This window comes from Amia ocellicauda, chromosome 6 (assembly GCF_036373705.1).
Source record: "Amia ocellicauda isolate fAmiCal2 chromosome 6, fAmiCal2.hap1, whole genome shotgun sequence".
Taxonomy (NCBI): Eukaryota; Metazoa; Chordata; class Actinopteri; order Amiiformes; family Amiidae; genus Amia; species Amia ocellicauda.
In genome coordinates this window covers 34,677,820-34,696,501 of record NC_089855.1, presented here as the reverse complement: position 1 = coordinate 34,696,501, position 18,682 = coordinate 34,677,820, and the positions used below count along the sequence as shown (strand labels likewise).

At 41.5% G+C, this 18,682-nt stretch overlaps 1 protein-coding gene across 2 annotated transcripts in view; it reads left to right on the top strand.

Annotated features, from left to right (window-relative positions):
• Nucleotides 1-7,548, top strand: part of gja5a (gap junction protein, alpha 5a) — a 28,547-nt gene extending 20,999 nt beyond the window's left edge. For both annotated transcript variants that reach the window (XM_066707032.1, XM_066707031.1), the window contains exon 2: nt 1,896-7,548. In XM_066707032.1, coding sequence (XP_066563129.1) covers nt 1,924-3,012 — 1,089 coding nt within the window. In that variant the 5' untranslated portion in view covers nt 1,896-1,923 and the 3' untranslated portion in view covers nt 3,013-7,548. The remainder of the gene's footprint in view (nt 1-1,895) is intronic.
• The last annotated feature ends 11,134 nt before the right edge of the window (nt 7,549-18,682 follow it).

Genomic DNA, 18,682 nt, shown 5'->3' with positions numbered 1-18,682 from the left:
TTTGTTAACTTTAATTGTTGTTTTATTATTGTAACCCAAATTACAAGTGTAATTTGTAACAGAAAATGTTAATAAAATGTAAAAATATAGTACAGCTTCAGAAAAGTGGTTGTTGAAGGTTGGCTTTGGGGGGCCGCACCAAACATCGCATTTGGCCCCCGGGTCGCACTTTGGGAACCCCTGGTCTAGAGGTTAGGGTGCAGAGCATGTATTCCCAGGCCCAAAGGCTGCCACACTGACCATTCCTCCATAGCCATCTCCCACCACAAAGTGAAGAATTACAGTTCGATATTTTTAATTATTATTATTATTATTATACTATTTTTGTTTCCCAGCCTGCTTTCAGTTTCCATTGACCCTGCTCTAAATGGCTGCTATGGCTGTGTTGTGGGAAAGGTTGCTGTCACAGGCCTGTGTCACTCTTTTCCCCTAGCTCTCACAGAGACAAGATGCTATTTATAAGCTTGTGACATGCTGTCAGAATTCCCCCGGTGAACTGCAGCTGAACTTTTCCCACTCCCTCCGATCACTGTGTTATAAAAACTTTGTTGAGAAGTTCTCAGAGAAGCTTATGATTTATGGCCAGGCACGGCACGACAACACGGCTCCATGGTCCTGGGATGCTTCTGCCATCATCATATTCCTTAACAGACCTCTAACTTGAGAAGGTAGTGACTGTAGCATTTGCTTATATCTCAGCCCAGGGGGTGGAAATTGTTTGAAGAAAGTCCTGCATGACATGTTTTTTTTTTTTTTTAGTTCTGAAAACATGTCTGAGCTTTTTTTATGTTCCCCTAGATAATTTCCACCTTTTTTTACCAAGTGTACTGGAATTTTCTAATCATTAAATTCAAAGGTGAAAGAAAGCGTGGGCCTCCACTAAATAAAATGTTCCTACAGGGTAAATAAATAAATAAATTAATTAATTAAAAAACAAAAATATATATATATAGCAGTGGCTTGAGGGAGCATTAGAAAACCTCAATGTGTCTATGTAATATAGTTAACCTTTTCGCCAGCTCCATAAACTGTATTTGCTTCTGGAAATGTATTTTTTTTCATTTTAAGTCTGTGAAGGAAATACTTCAATAACTATTGAGAATAATTGTTTTAGTGGAACTCTGGGTGGTGATTCAGGTCCTGAAATGAGAGCCAGCAGAGTCATTGCAAGAGTTACATGCACAAACTGCAATAGTTTCACAAGATGCATACCAGTAATGCCAAGTATAGTTGTTATATACTATGTACTAATGCACTATTATGATACTGAGCATAAAACAAAACAATAAAATAAACACTCAGGCACAATTATCATAGGCCTTTGTGGCCAGTAGAGGTCTCTGTTTCAACATATCATAATTGCTATGATTGCAGCTGACTACAATTATTCAGAATCATTGGTGCTGTGATTGGACATCGTGTTCCAGTCCGTACCGAAAAAAAAAAAAAAAAAAGTTTCCCTAAATAGTAAAAGTAAAGCCATTAAAGCACATGTTTGCTTTCAAAAGGTAACCAGTTAGTTGTTACGTTTTTTCTCCAAAGTTTAACATTTTACCAATGTGTTAACTGTATAACTAAATGCAAAACTAGTTTGTCACATTTATGTCAATGAGATCTTTCCATATTACTGCAGCACAATGTATTCTATTATTTTAAGGCTTTACATAATTATTATCACTATTATTAATAATAATTATTATTAGTAATAATACATAATAATAATTACTATTATTATTATCATTAATAATAATAATAATAATACATAATAATAATTACTATTATTATCATTAATAATAATAATAATAATAATAATAATAATAATAATAATAATAATAATAATAATAATAATAATAATACAATTCCCTCTCCCTATCTTTCCCTTTCCTTTTTGGCAGGCTCCATCAAGAGAAGGTACAAGCAGTGATGGGTGATTGGAGTCTTCTTGGGAACATCCTTGAAGAAGTACAAGAACACTCAACATCAGTGGGGAAAGTTTGGCTCACCGTTATCTTCATCTTCCGCATTCTAGTGCTTGGCACAGCTGCTGAGTCCTCCTGGGGAGATGAGCAATCTGACTTCGAGTGCGACACCCTACAGCCCGGCTGCACCAATGTGTGTTACGACAAAGCATTCCCCATTTCGCACATCCGCTACTGGGTCCTGCAGATTGTATTTGTTTCAACCCCCTCCCTCGTGTACATGGGACATGCTCTGCACACGGTACGGATGGAGGAGAAGAGGAGACAGAGGGAGCAGGAGGAGAATCCCCCTGGGGCTGGGGAGAAGGAGTACCTAGAAGAGAAGGTGGAGGACTCGGCCAAGGATGAATCGGGCAAGATTAAGCTGAAGGGGGCTTTGCTACAGACATATGTGTTCAGTATCCTCATTCGGACTATCATTGAGGTGACTTTCATCGTTGGCCAGTACCTTATATATGGCATTTTCCTCAAGGCCCTCTACACCTGCCAGAACTGGCCGTGTCCTCACAAAGTAAACTGTTACATGTCCAGGCCAACTGAGAAGAACATATTCATCATCTTCATGTTGGTGGTGGCGTGTGTCTCACTCTTCCTCAGCATTTTAGAGCTTTTCCATCTGGGCTGGAAGAATTTCAAACAGTGCCTGAGGGTCTACGCCGCCGCCCACATCTCTGACACCTCCGGCGCTGCTGCCTCATCCAAAGAGACTGAGCTCCCGCCCAAGGCAACACTCCCCTGCACGCCCCCTCCAGAATTTAGTCAGTGCGTGGAGGCCCCAGACTCCCGCTGCAACCCTTTCAACAACAAAATGGCTCTCCAGCAGAACTCTGCCAACATGGCCACAGAGCGCCATCGCAGCCGGGACAACCTTGGAGGGGAAGACTTCCTCCAAATGAGCTACACACAAGGGAGCGAAACCTCCAACACTTCGGTGCCCCCTCCCTTGCACGACAGCTTCTTCAAGGACAAACGCAGGCTAAGTAAAACCAGCGGATCCAGCAACAGGATCAGAACAGATGACTTGGCAGTTTAAGGTCCCACAGGTTTGGCTACTAAGTGAACAAAGCAAGTGGATCCTAGCTCTGAGATAAAATAAACCAGTGATGCTTTTAAATGTGTATTATTATTATTTATTTCTTAACAGGTGCCCTTATCCAGGAAATTAAATATTATGAAATGTGATTCTAAAAGCATGTTAAAGAAGATCCTTATGAAATCATAAAAAGTTAAGATTTGTAATAGCTTTTCAAGGTCTTGGCTAGAAAAAAGCCTAAGATGTTGAACTAGAGGACCCCCTTGGATACAAAAGTGATGAGCTAAAAACAATGTCACAGCACTGTATAATACTTCAAAGCATTTGCAAGTCAGTTTAAAGGATACACACACTTGCAGAGTTATTGTTGAATGATGTATAGAATCAGGAGCTTTTACAAATTTGGAAAAAAGGTGATGCTGATGCTATATTAAAGTACAGAAAAACATGGTTTCATTTTATTAAATGAAACACTTGACTGTTAATGAGACCTCTAGACCATCCCTTAAAACAACACCATTAGCTCCTCTACTACTGACATTGATTTCTGTCATTTTTTAGTTTTTCTAAGCAGGCGAATGGAACAAACTATGTGGTTCTATTTTGAAATATGGGAATGCATATGGGAACAAAAGCTTTAATAGTTTCATTTGACACAAAAAACATAACATACAACACAACCAGCTTTGGTAGCTGTGACAAAACCCCCAATCTTGATTCTGTTGTACATGGAAAGGCAGAGACATGTGGATCACATGAAAGAGCTTTGGTTGGTATAGTGAGTCAGGAGATGAAGTCAACTGTACACAGCATTTTGTAAAACTTGAATATAGGGGTAACCCACAAACCCACAAATCCAATGGTAATTAGTGAGTAGAGCTGGATAAAGAGCAAATTAGCCATATTTTTTATTTTTTATCTATAATTTGTGTATTCTACTTCATACGCCATACTTGATTGATTATCATTATTTATTCGTAATGTTTCATGTATTAATCACATTAAGAGATGGGGTCTGTAGGCTACAGGGGACACAAAATGTGTGTTGCACAGGGCTGAAATATCCACAAGTGAGAAGTAGTAAATTGCAGAGGATAAAAGTTCATAATCTTTTTAGTCTTAGGCAACAGAAAAAAGTGATGTATTGAATGTGGAATGATAACACTAGTGTAGTGAAATAGTAGAGCTTGTGTTTTAATGTCCAGGTGGCCCACTGACTCTAAAGCACAGTGCTTCAGCTTCATATCTTCCTATCTGTGACTGGTTCTCTAATACAATAATGTAAGTATTGCTTTGCTTGTTTCCATTACAGAGATGCATATATGTGGTTGTTATTTCAAAAAGTCATTGAGTAAACAAGAAAAATGTGGCCTGCAGTGTATCACTTAAATGCTGTTGTCTAGATACTCCAGAAACATTTGCTGTAATGCTGAACTGTAATTGGTTGTTGTTTTTCTTTTTTTTTCTAACTGATACCAAAGCCATGCAATGAAAATATATATGTGTCTGCCAGGATGCTAATGTAAGGATCCCCCAAACACGACAGAGGTCTTGCTAATTATTTTTGTAATGCTGAAGACTTTAGTTTGGCAGAAATTGCTTTATATGTTTATGCTGTGAATTTGCCCTGTATATCTTGAGGAAACATAAAACATTCTACATGTCAAAGGTCCTGGGATCACCATCTCAACATTAACAAATAACTATTTTCTTGTGCTCTGGTCCTCAATGCCACAATCTCACTGAACTGTGTTCTGTAAAAAAAAATGATATGGTGGCAGATGTTGAACAGAATAGTCTAAATTAAACTTCACAGTCTATCTCTTTAAATATAGCACAATCGTTTTGAGAATAGATTATATGACACACATTATGCCTTACTTTATTACTAACAGGCACTTGGTATGAAAATCAGAGTTATTATATCAAACACTGGTAGTTACGTACTATACTCCATTATATTCCACAGTGATATTCTCTCAATTCAAAATGAAATATGTTTATAAAGCAGCATATTACTCCCAATACTGCCATTTTACATACTTGTACATATGATGTTAATGAAAATCTACTCATAGACCTGGATAAACTGGGTGCAAGCTGCATTTTTGAACATCTTTACATTTCACTATCACGACACATATATCCATCCATCTTAAATTACTATATAAATGTTTCACTTGTTACTGTGAATCTGCAAGTCTTTAAGGGCTTTTTGTGAAGATTTTGACTAAATGCAAATTGAACTGTGATGCATATTTCTTGGCAAATATATACTTGATGTGAGCTCAATCGCATCATAGGAAAAGAGGTTAATTGTGTATGTCCTGAGAATGGCAAGGGACAGATTTCCTGTATGAAGTGAAAAGGAGTGTACAGTAGGACTGAATTTAGCAAGCAGAGAGCAGTTTTTAAAGGGAGGTGTTAAACAGTGATAGTGGTGTACAGTACAACAGGAACATTGTACTAGTGAGGCTTGGCATTGTGAGCCTTTTATGCAATTTTAAAAGTAACTTTAATATTTGAATGCATTATATATACTTAAATATGCATTATTCAATGTTATTATAACTGATACACTTTCACCACAGAGTTAATTGTACTCATTATTTTTGTAGGGCTTCAAGTTTCTCTTCAGTTGTGTAAAGAGTGGTCCTCCTAATTCTTAGAGCTGACAAAATAGACTGCTCTCCATCCCACATGAGATCGTGTGCACTTAATTTTGATGGTAATATTATTATTATTTATTATTTTTACATGCTATTGTTTTTTGTTACAGAGTAGAATAGGCTTCTAATGCCTGGATTAACAAAATCTACTGCCCATACATATATTAAACACACATATTAAAATATGTAGCCTTCAGGTCAAAGGATGAGTCATGTGTCAAACAAAAGTTGTCATTAAGTACTGGAATGGTAATTTTTAATTGCCAAGTGAATCAGGGTTTTCAGTTCGTTGGGGTCTTAGTTCTGTTTGTCCACATGGATACTATAATTTCACTTACAATGGTCTAGATATTTTTAAGCCAAACATCTACAGATTTCACGAGAAGAAGAAAGTCATAGATTGTGCTCCCACTGGCCAACTTGGAGAAATGCAATTTCAATTAGGTGATATAAAAAAGGGAATTATACCTTAACTTTTTAAATTTCAATGATCCTTATATAAGCTTTTATTTTACTGCATTATCAAATTATTTCCCCTTTTTTGTTGGTTTGTTTATTTAATTGATTGTTTCAATTGTAAAGTGAACTTTAACTTCAGAATCTGATATCTGGGTCATGGCTATTCAAAAGTGAAAATTTTAATTCAACAGTGAGGTCATAATTTAGATGTGTTACAGTAACTTCAAATATATAGTTTAATACATATGCACTATCCACTGGATTTCCAATAAAATATCACAGTACAGCATCAATCTGGAATAGATTCACTTAGAATACAGCCTTAAAAATAAAGGCTTGATATTCATTCACTTTAAAATCATATTAAAGTATTGTGCTTGTTCTCATTGAGTTCATTTATGTTTTAAACTAGCTGAACATAATATACTCATACGTAATCATTGCAATATGATTTTTTCTTTTATTTTAAGCAGACATGATATTCAAATTAATTAAAAATACACATTACGACATTTTAAAACTGCCAACTGCTGTTTGGTGACACAGTAATGAATGTTGTTATTGGTTTTTACTCACACTCATTTTATGTCATTTTATGTGACAATTATGTTCCCACCTTTAAAGAATGTTGTCCCCCATTTTGGGAAGTTACTTTTATTTTCCCCAAGATTAAACTATGCATTGATTTTCTAAAGCTTCAACTATGGTTTAAGGATAATCTTTTTCCTTAACTATAATTTCACTAGGCTTTACCACACTCAATTGTGTCTTTATCTTTGGACTACTACAGTAAACTTAAGTAAGGGCACATTTTCTAACTACAGAAGTTATTCAAGATTTTATTCTCAAAATAATATATTATGCTATTTAATGGGATGGATACATTTGTTCTATTCCTACTCACAAGTGCGAATATTTTAAACAGCCTCTTGATAGAGACTATTTTCTTTTTCTGTTAAAAGTTTTTTTCTTGTTTTTCTTTTCGTTTCTTTTTTCTACATAAACTATGCCTTCTGCTTGTTTGTATTTTTATGGTTTTTATATCTGTTTTATAACTTGATTGATAACATGTCGTTAAATATGGAGAAACGCTGATTTATTAATGTAAGGAACAAATCATTTTTGCACTACTTACCTTTTTTTATATATACATACAATGTTATATATACAATGTTAATTGGAAGGCTGAGTTCCTATGTGAAATGTTCCTTTGATTCTGTTCAAGGAGTTAGATTGTTAGTCTTGCACAGCCATTCACTAGAGATTCTTACTATTCATCTTCACTTCCAAGACTTGAATTTTCCTAAAATGCATTGTTTTCCCTTTTTTGGTGTGCTGCATTTACATTTAAAGTATTTTCCCCCTAATACTCTGTGTAATTAAAAAATAAAGTTGTGCACATACTAAACTGGTCATGTTCTTATTTGTACATTGAACAGAGAAGCAGATTGGTCAGTGGTATTATTGTTTTTACACAATCATTGTAGTCTAACTGAACTTGTACAATCTTTTTTTTCTCATTTGCGAAAAGTCCATTCTATGAACTGTTATTTTTCAGTTGTCAGTTCTTATACTCGACTGTCAGTGTAGCATGCCACCTCCCCATGAGGGGTTAATGGGGTAAAGGTTGTGCGTTGGGGTGGAGCATAGTAAGAGGGGATAAAGGGTGAAAGGAAATGGAAGGAATTGGCAGAATGTTTAGAGTTTAGAGTTACTTTAATTCATAGTTTCTTAAAGCATTTTGGTCTGTAGTTTCATACCAACTACTCAGGATGCTACAAAGATCTACCAAATTAAGTTACCCTGTCTCTGTCTTAGGTTAATTGTTCCTTGGATTGTATATAGCAATTGTCTTTTGGTTATTTAACTACTGGCTTTAGAATGATTGAATCAGCTAATGCCTTCTAGGATATTCAATCAACTAAAACATTTAAACAGTATAAAGATTGTGTGTTTTGGGACAAGTATTTGGTTGAGGACTTAAAACAATGTCTTTGATAAACATCTGTTGCCAGAAAAATGCTGACCAGCACCAATCAACACTTCAACAATAGTAACAAACTTAGCACTGATTCTTGAGACATGGGAGAAATATTTAAAAAATAAAACCTTGTGCTCAGACAAATTAAACTACATGTGTGTATCTAACATGTACTAAGCTGCTGAGCTACACTTTGATACAACCTCCCAACTTTTCTCTTTTTTATCAAAATCTGCTTTTTACCTTGCCATCAGTTATTTTGTGTCAACACCATCAGACACCAATAATGCAAATACATTTTTACTCACATTATGCTAGACCTTTAAGAAGTATAGTAAACATTAATTTTCACCAAGGCTGACAGAGGCCCCCACAAAATTACTTTCAATATATATATATATATAGATTTCCATTTTAATTGGGCTGTGTAATAGAATGTTAACTTTACCTTTAACAGCAATCAAGATGTTTTTAAGATTTCAAAACACATTCTCATGTTACATTACATACAGATTACATTTTTACATGTGACCAACAATTCCTCGACAAATATGAAATATTTTAATGAAATATATACGCTCCTCCAATGAGAGATGCTACCTAGCCATGCTGGACTGAAACACATGACAGCACTCTGAATATCTTTAATCATACTTGCCTATACTATGCTAGAGGGGGAGTTTGTCTATGTTCCCTCAGCCTTATGTTCCTTAAGCCCTATGTTCCCTCAGCCTTATGTTCCCTCAACCCTAACTCAGCTAGAGTTGATGACTATCAATCCAAAAAAAGCAATATATGCTGTCATGCCACATATTTAGTATTTATACATTATTAGAAAAACTAAACACTATTTCTATATTTAATATAATTAAAATGTACTTGAAAACCACAAAAACATGATGACTTCACATTGAATGTCAACTCCATCATTGGCCCGTCACCACCTTCAGACAGAAAATCTTTGAGTTGACATCTGACGGTGTTGTCACATTAGGTATTTCTTTCACAAAACAAATGGAGTTCATGTAGTAGCCATTTTGTTTTTTTCTGTTGATGCTAGATGCTAATATAACCTACTTCAGGAGAATAAAAGTATCTAAACATTTCAAATAATTTTGATGCACTCTGCAGAGGTGGAAGGTGGCATGGGGTCTTTCAGAGTGACAGCTGCCCCTGATACTGGCTGATTTCAATACATTTTAATGAATGTCTGACACTTGACAAAAAGTGGGGACACAACTTTGAAACCTTATGAAACATGCATGTGTTGTTGATAAACAACCTTGCTCTGATAAGAGATAGTATTAAGTGTGGCTTTTGATGAAACAAGCTCTTTTTAATCATTAAAAAAACATTTTTATCCATTTTATTGCAGATAAATGATTGAACCCCTCTCTGTGGACACACTGTTTTAGATGTAGTGAGAAGACAATAAGTGCCATAGATTTGATATAATAATCATTAAATGAAATTGAAGGGGAAAATTGTGTTAAATACATTCTATTATTAATCCCTCATAACATCTACAATTTAAAATAATTTTATTTTTAAACCTAATAGCAGTTACAATTTACAAGGACTACAAGTTAACCTGTATTTATGTTTCTTCATAATAAACTTGTTACTTTTTCATCAGTGTATCCTGAGAATGTACTGAAACCACTACAGTTTAAAGTGCATATTGTGAACTACTTTAGAAATATAACAGGGTTTGAGGAAAATGTTTAATACTTTCTTCGGAGTACATTGTACAGTTGACAGATTCTAAAACTATGGTTCTTATTTTAATAGGATAAGATTTAATTATTCTTATATCAAAGCTAAAGCCAATGTCGATTAAAAAGGGATGAAAATGAACCTGCTGTTTTTTTAAGTATTGTTTCCATGTATTAGCATTTTGAACCCACCATGGTTCTTTCTGGAAGGACACGTACTATACTGGTTTTGTAAAAGTGGGAATTCTTTGGATTTATTTAATGTATTTTGCCTTCTAATTACCATACATTTTAAAATATTATTAACCCTGTTTAGGATATTTGAATGAGTACTTTATTGATTTGTAATGCGCTCCTTATAGCCTGTGACCTGTGGAAGGGTGGAGCCAATTTCACAAAGGAAATGGTATTGTGAAAGAATCTGAGACCATAAAAGGAAACTTAAAACACCAAGCTTGGAGGAAGTCATTTCTAATTTTTAATCACAGCGGTTACAAAACACAGTGACGGAAAAGTATTTGAAAAGTGGTCATTATTTTGATTTCTCTTATGCTCCTTTACATGGTTCCATTTTGTAGTGCAACATGGTCGTAACAGGAAAAAAGTGCAACACCCAAGATCACTTTGTGACGTCATCAGACTGGTTGCACAGTGCTCTGTAGTCTGCTGAATCCAATGTGTAGGTTGACAGTGCTTTCTTAAATTCCTGCAGGGGACAATAGATGTCACTGCAGCCTTTCACTAACTGGTCCTGACCAAAGAAAAAGATGTTGGGTGACTTTATGCCACTCCTGGCACAAAACATCAAGCAGCTCGGCTTTGTTTGATGGCTTGTGACCATCCATCTTCCTCTTGATCACATTCCAGAGGTTTTCAATGGGGTTCGGGTCTGGAGATTGGGCTGGCCATGACAGGGTCTTGATCTAGTGGTCCTCCATCCACACCTTGACTGACCTGGCTGTGTGGCATGGAGCATTGTCCTGGAAAATCCAATCCTCAGAGCTGGGGAACGGGTTGGTGATAGACTAAGAAGTTGAAGTCCTACAGGGCGAGATACCACCAAGTGATGCGGTGGTTGGAGTCCTTCATGCAGTGCAGCCACTGCAGGGGTGTGTGGTCCATTTCCAGGGAGAAAGGATGCCCCAGTAGGTAGTAGCAGAGCATCTAGACAGCCCATTTGATGGCAAAACACTCCTTTTCGATCGTGCTATATTTACGCTCCTGGGGGGATAGTTTCTTGCTAAGATAGATTATGGGGTGTTCCTGGCCCCCAAAAATCTAGGAAAGGACTGCGCCCAACTTCCGAGGCATCAGTCTGTAAAATAAAGGGGAGAGAGAAGTCAGGACATTTCAATACAGGTTGTTGGCAGAGGTGGTCCTTAATAGCCTGGAAAGTCACCTGGCACTGCTCCGTCCACTGGACCGTATCTGGAGCACCTTTCCATGTTAGTTTGGTCAGGGGATAAAGGAGGTGGACAGGAGGCGATAGCGGTTATGTGAGGAAGTTATCCCCTATAATAATCGGGATGAGCAGCCCAGGTGTAATTAGGTGGCAAGTTCAGTTCACAACAAAACAAAACAAAACATGGCTGAAAGCTGATGAAAACAACACATTTTATTTGTAGTCCATGTATATCAATCAAGTCTCCTATACACATAGCAAAACATATCCAATTTGCTTGGGAGCTCAACCACCCCATAATGATCAGTCTAGAGTAAAAACCACACCTTTATAGCTTTGGATCAAACCAATCAATCTATAGTAAGGAGAGCCCAGTTGCTATTAACAACAAGGCAATAAATAAATAACCCACATTATGTAAAATACACTGGGTTAAACTGTAGAATTACAAACTACATACATAAAACCAACATCCTTATTCCCATTAATGAGAGTTGGGTATGATTCTATTATATAAAACACACATCAACACGATACCTCCCCCCCACACACATATGGAAGTGGAGCATTGCATTTAAACAGGAAATAGTCCTTGCGCGAGATCCAAATCGCCCTCGTATCAAAGGACACTAGAAGCCCTTCACCGCAACAAAATAACAAAGAAACAACCAAGAGGAAACATTAGCAAACAAAAGAAAATACACACACCAGCAAAGAAAAACTAAAACAAACCAAACAAATGCCCTACGAGATTCAACGCTGCAAGAAAAGAGAACGCCGCTCAAGACGTGATGCTCATATGGTTTCCAGGCAGGAAAACTTCTCCCACGTAACCAAACTAGATAAGTATTGATTATGTAAAATACCATACCGCTATCATAGTGATGTATAATGCTAACAACACTTTCAGTAGATTGAACAGTCAAACAAATCAAAAACAACAGTAAAACAAATAACAAATGAAAACAATAACAATAAGAATAGTATGCACGGACATTTCCTGCTTAAGGGATGAGAGGCAAAGCCGTTTCATCACAGGTTACCTTGTCAACTACTGGCCATACCTGTCTCCCCCTAAGACGTACCCCAGATACTTGGTCTCCCTCCTCCCAACTGGACACTTGCCCGGGTTTGCCGTGAGCCCTGCCTGCTGAAGGGACCACAGCACAGCTGCTACGTGGATGAGGTGGCTATTCCAGTCCTTACTGAAAATCAGCACGTCGTCCAAATAAGCAGAGGCATATCGTTGGTGCAGCTTGGAGTACACAGTCCAATCAGCCTTTGGAAAGTGGCTGGGGCTCCGTGCAGCCCAAAAGGCATAGTGCGGAATTGGTATAAACTATGAGGAGTGGAGAAAGTGGTTTTCTCTCGGGATGCTGGACTGAGCTCCCTATAATCAATGCAGAATCTAGTGCTGCCATCAGGCTTTGGCACTGAAACTATAGGGCTCTCTGACTCCCAGCTGCAACATCTTTTGCACTTCTGCATTAACAGCCTGCTTTTTATAATAGGGGGTGCGATAGGGTTTTATACACACACAGGTGTCAGGTGCTGTGTGGATATGATGTTTGATGAGAGGTGTGAGCCCAGGTCGGTGAGAAAAGACATGCTGGAAGCAGGTTAATAAAGAGTGGACTTGCTGTTTCTGGGCGTTTGTTAAATTGAGATCAATGCGAACCTCAGAAACAGCGGGTTCAGTCTCTTTATTTTGAGAGGAACTAGGAGCATATAATGCTTCCTTCTCTCACCACTTCTTCAGCATGTTGAGGTGGTAGATCTGCTTTTCTCTCTGACAGTCCGGGCAACACACCTCATAATCGACCTCACCTAAGCGGCGTGTGACTACAAAGGGTCCTTGCCTCTTAACCAGCAGCTTAGAGGTTGAAGTTGGGAGTAACACCAATACCTTGTCCCCTGGTGTGGACGATCGTAACCGGGCTCCCCTGTTGTACAAACATTGTTGTCGCTCCTGGGCCTGTAAGAGATTCGATTGTGCAATTTTCTCCAGTGCCGATAATCGATCTCTCAGGTCCAGGATGTGCTGTACCATAGAAGTAGTAGCCTCCCAATCCTCCTTTATTAAATCGAGGATTCCCCTTGGCCGCCTCCCGTATAATAGCTCGAAGGGAGAGAAGCCAGCGGAAGCCTTGGGAACCTCGTGTACAGTGAACAGCAAGGCAGTAATAACTTATATATACTGATGGATTTTATCCCCAACAGCCTACAGAGGTCACGCATCACACGTGACATGAAGGGAGTGCCCTGATCTGTCAGGATTTCCTTTAGGATCCCCACCTTAGTGAAGATCTTCAACAGCTCCTCAGCAATCCTAGTTGGTGACATTGTCCATAGAGGAATCGCTTCCGCATACCGAGTGGCAAAATCTACTATGACTATCACAAATCGATACCCTGCGGAGCTTTTCTCTAACAGACCGATCAAGTCCATACCAATGCTCTCAAATGGTATTTCAATGAGAGGTTTATAATTCATTTTCACCAGTGGGCATTCGGCCAGGCGATGTCCAGGCTGCCCGCAATGCCAGCACATCACGTAGCTGTTCCAGGGGACCGCACTCTACCGGGCAACAGAGAAAAGGAAGGAGCTAAGGAAACAGATTTGTGTTTGGGACGGACAAGTGGGAAAGGGAAAGCGGGTTGTGGAGAGACAGGTTTTGGGGGCTGGAAACTCTGGGACCACGTCCGTATCTGGGTGAGTCGGGCCAGAGAGATGGTCTTGGGAATGGGTGGGAGGGTGTCCGCCCTCGGGCGTCGGGAGGTGGAATCATCCCTAGCAGCGAGGTGGTTCTCTGCGAGCCTGATGGCCTCCTCCAGGTGTTTGGGCTGGTGGGCCTTCACCCACTCTGCGGAGGGATGTGGGAGACAGCTAAGGAACTGTTCCAGGGCCACCAGGTCCGCAACTTCCGTGGCGGAGTGCTCATCCGGCTTGAGCCAGTGATGGCAGGCGTCCCGCAGCTGTTGCACAAAGGCCCGGGGCTGGGAGCTGGGTTCGAACCAGAGGCTTCTGAGCTTCTGGGTCTGCCTGTCCGTTGTCAGGCCGACCCAGTCCAGGACACTGTCCTTCAGTTTTTTGTAGTTCAGGGCGTCCTCTGGATGGAGCGCTCAGGAGGCAGAATGCGATTCCCCGGTCAACAGGGGGGCCAGGCATACCGCACACTCTGACTCCGGCCAGCCGCAACACTGAGCGGTACACTCAAAGATGGCTAGGAAAGCCTCTGGGTCGTCCCCCGACCCCATCTTTGGAATCCACAGACCTGCCCAAGCCGGGTTCGGTGCGGCCACAGCAGGGTTAGGCGTAGGAGCTGTTGCTCGAAGTTGCTCGACAAGCATCTCAAGAGTTTGGTGTTTTGAGCCTGCAGCTTCACCACTGCGGCCAGCAACTGTTCCACCTGAGACGCCTCCATAGCTGTCCTTCCACCGCACCAGGTAGGGAGTTCAGGGTAAGTATGCCGCGGAACTTCCCCACATCGGCCACCAAATGTAAAAGCCGGTTGCAATTAGCGGAGAGAGAGAGTCTTGGGTTCCGGCGGTATCCGGGCTTTATTGGGGTTCACAATAGTCCAACAAAAAAAACACAAAAAGGGGAAAACAAGGCAATACCAGCACACAAAATGTCCACACAAACGGGGTGCTCCGGGCAGTCAAAAGGTGGGATCTTCAGTTCTCCTTCACCGTGGATAGCTGCCTCCCTCTGGAAAGGAGAGGGAATAAATAGATGAAGCACAGCTGCCGCTGATGTCACAGTCGCCACAGTGCTCATTGCCTGCAGCCGTGAGCTCGCAGGCTGTCTGTGAGGCAGCGGACAACATGGCTGTGCCATGCTGTGACAGACAGCGCCCTGTCACAGCTACATTTCACACAATGTAGGAGAGCTTATATTTTAAGAAGTTTTAACAAAAGGCACCATAGAAATACAGCAAAATGTATTTCCCCCATAGCTGGAAACTGAGTTTACACCTTCTGGTTTCCAGAAATCACAAGGAAACCCTAGCTCTGGTCTTGTACTTCGGTGCAAACTGGACAGGTAGGCCTACAAGAAGGAGAGTGCTGCCCTTACCTCTCTTGCCACCACTTCTTCTCAAATGTGGATGAAATCCAGACCATTCTGTGCCTGGACACCCAACTTATTCAGCATGTTCTTAAGGTCAGCAGCAACATCGGGGAGGAGACAAGAGTCAGCCCACCTTTGGCTGCATAACAACCCCCCAATTATTATTATTATTTTTAAACAAAAACAAAACTAATAGAAAATGCAACATGTTTGAAAAAACACTCCAGCTTGACAGGGGAACCCCTAGGGGGGCAGGCTAAATTCAAGGGGGGCCGTGGCCACCATAAAACCCCCACCCCCCCCGCAAGCTTGAACAAACAAAACACGTATGTGCCGAGCGAGTATGCAATCAGGCAAAAATGCCAAAATACCAAAGTATCCCTTTAAGCACTGCCTCTCTGTTTTTATCTCAGAGCCTTTAAAAAAGTTATCTTGTCTAATGCTGGGTGTTCCATTACTATTCATAACAGACAGCATGCAGTATGTTACCCATAATTCTATACATTGTCTCTGGACTTCCATCATTAAGGTAGATTTGTTTCTGGTTTTAATAGCTCACTGAAAAGCCCAAACAAAATACTGTAAACCTTATCCCATCCCAGTGACCCAACCTTTAAAAATGATAGGTTGCGAATTGTTATCTGAAAAAGGAAGCTCTGCTCAAGGGGGAGGGTTTTCTATGCACTTCCGTTGGAACATGATCGAAATGTCACTATCAAAGCTGCCACTGGTGACCTCTGCCTGTCACCCAAATCGCTCCCTTCCCACTTCCTGTTTGTATAAAAGGGGACATCTGCACAGGAACTTCCTCTCCTGCACAACCTCACAACCCTTGGGTAGTGCTTCCTTTTTCAGATAACCAGGGTTGCATTCACAACCTATCGTTATCTTTCAAGTCGGAAGCACTGCCCAAGGGGGAGGGGTTACTGTATAACCAAACTGTCACAAGGGAAGAGGCAGCGAGCTGGTAAAGGAGCCTACAACATGGCATACCCGCTAGGGGGGCCACAGACCCACTGTATAATTTAAGAAAATATACATAGATGGCTAGTCAGAACACTGGAAAAGCCACATCAGCACAACAGCAAATACAGCCCGGGCAGCAGGAAAATGCCTCCACGCAGCACAGAAGCAATCGCGCTCTGGTCAGCTCCACTGTGCTGTCAAAAAAACAAACCATTTACACCGTGGGCTGTAGGAGGCAGTTCATGCACCCTCCGCGCAACACAGGAGTGGTGGCCGATTGCTCTACTAGCACAGCTAGGAGCAAGGCCACACCAAGCTCTACAATGCTGTAACTAACTATATACATCAGAGGGTGCAGGAGCCAGCTCAGGCACCTCTCATGCAACACAGGAGCAGTTGTCACCTGCCAATTAGCAGCTCTACTGTGTTGTAGCAAACAAACTATGTACACAGCGGGGAACAAAAACCAGCTCAAGTGCCCTTCGCTGAGGACAGCGGGAGTGGTCCCCTGGTCTATGAGCTCACAGCTAGAGCAGGCCACAGACCTGCTGACCAAGAAACTGTATACACAGCAAGTACCAGCTCAAGAGCCATCAGCTGGAAACAGCAGCTGTGGCTCCCTAGTCCACTAGCACAGCTAGAATGGGGCCACAGGCCTGCTGTCTACACATGGTACATATACAGCGGGGTACAGGCAACACACATGCACCACTACAACAATAATGCAGCAATTAACTATATACAGGGTGGCCTCATAAGGCAACGTACCTTGAGGCCATGTGTCTGGGAACGTATTCACCAAGTCCAGGAGCAGCTCACATGGGTGCTCGACTCAAAGGCATAGTCCGGCAGGAAGGGAAACACGGTTCAATAAAGCTCCATCCAAGGAATCCACCAGGATGCGCTAACAGGGGCAGACTGGGAAATAAAGGTCGGTAGCCCGTACCCATAGGCTACTGGGGCTCGACTGAAGCCAACACTGGGTTCCCAATGGAGGGGGCTGGTCCCATCAAATCCAACCTGTAGAACCAGACAAATGTGAGTGGCGAGGCCCCAGCTGCAGCCGCACAAATGTCTACCAAGGGGGCACCCTGAAAAAGGGTCCACGATGTGGCAATGCCTTGAGTTGAGTGGGCCACCAGCTGTCCAGGCACTGTGGACTCATAGCCCATGGTAATTGTGTCCACAATCCAATGTGAGAGGCGCTGCTTTGAAAGTGCCTGGCCCTGTCTCCGCACAGATAGCACCTTGGGGCCCGCACAGGGCAAAGAAAAGGGAGGAGGATGGAACGCCATCAACTCAACAGGTCTGTTGATATGAAAAGGAGACAGCACTCTTGGGAGGAATGCAGGGTTAGGCCGGAGAGTAACCCTGGAGCCATCTCCCGCAAAACAAACACAGCGTGTAACTCGCTCACAAGATTTATAGAGGTGATTGCCAGCAAAAATCAAGTGACACCAAAAAAAGGTAAGTGACACCAGCTTCAGCACAGCTGACTGCAGTGGCTCAAACCGTGCTTGGGAAAGTGCGTCCAGCGCTACATCACCTACATCATGTGGGCAGTGAAAGGGCATGAGGAGAGCATAGCCGACGAGCTCCCTTCAAAAACTGAGCAGCCAGGAAATGACACCCAGGGGGCTTGCCATCAATCCAGACATGACAATGTGGAGATGGTCGCCAGATACACTGAGTATGGATGGGGACTTGCCCTGGTTCAACAGCTCCTGTAAAAACTGTATGACCCCAATGGGGCAGGTAACTGGGTCATGATCCCCGTCTTGGCACCAGGTGCAAAACATCTGCCAGCAATAGGTATATCGTGAGGGCTCCACCACCAACGGAACACCTTCCAGTATGCCACAGTGACTGAGTCACCACTGCAGCGGCCTCAATTGGAGGAGGCCGATGGGGAGGGTCTGTAATGCAGCCGCCAGAAGGCCCAGCAACCTCTGGCAAAGGGACACCCTGATGTGGGCTTTCAACTGGAAGAGGGAGAGCCATGCACATATGCAGGCAACTCTCAGTCGTCAGCATGGCGATGGAATCGAGGCGCAGTCTGAGGAAGTGTGCCTGCTGAGTTGGCATCAGGAGGCTCTTCTCTCGATTGAAACCAAAGGCCCAATTCGGAGAGACGTCCAAGATTCAGGTTCGTGTGGTTCTGAACCTGTTCCCTGGAGTGAGAACAGACCAGCCAGTCATCTAAACAATTGTGGCAGACCCCCTGGCAATGCAAGGGAGCTAGCATGACATCCATGCACTTTGGAGAAAGTACAGGGGGCTAGCGACAAGCCAAAGGGGAGAACAGCAAACTCGTATGCTCGGCCTTCAAAGGCATAGCAGAGGAACTTCCCGTGTGCCTGCGCAATGGGGATGTGAAAGTAGGCATCTTTCAGATCCACCGTGGTGA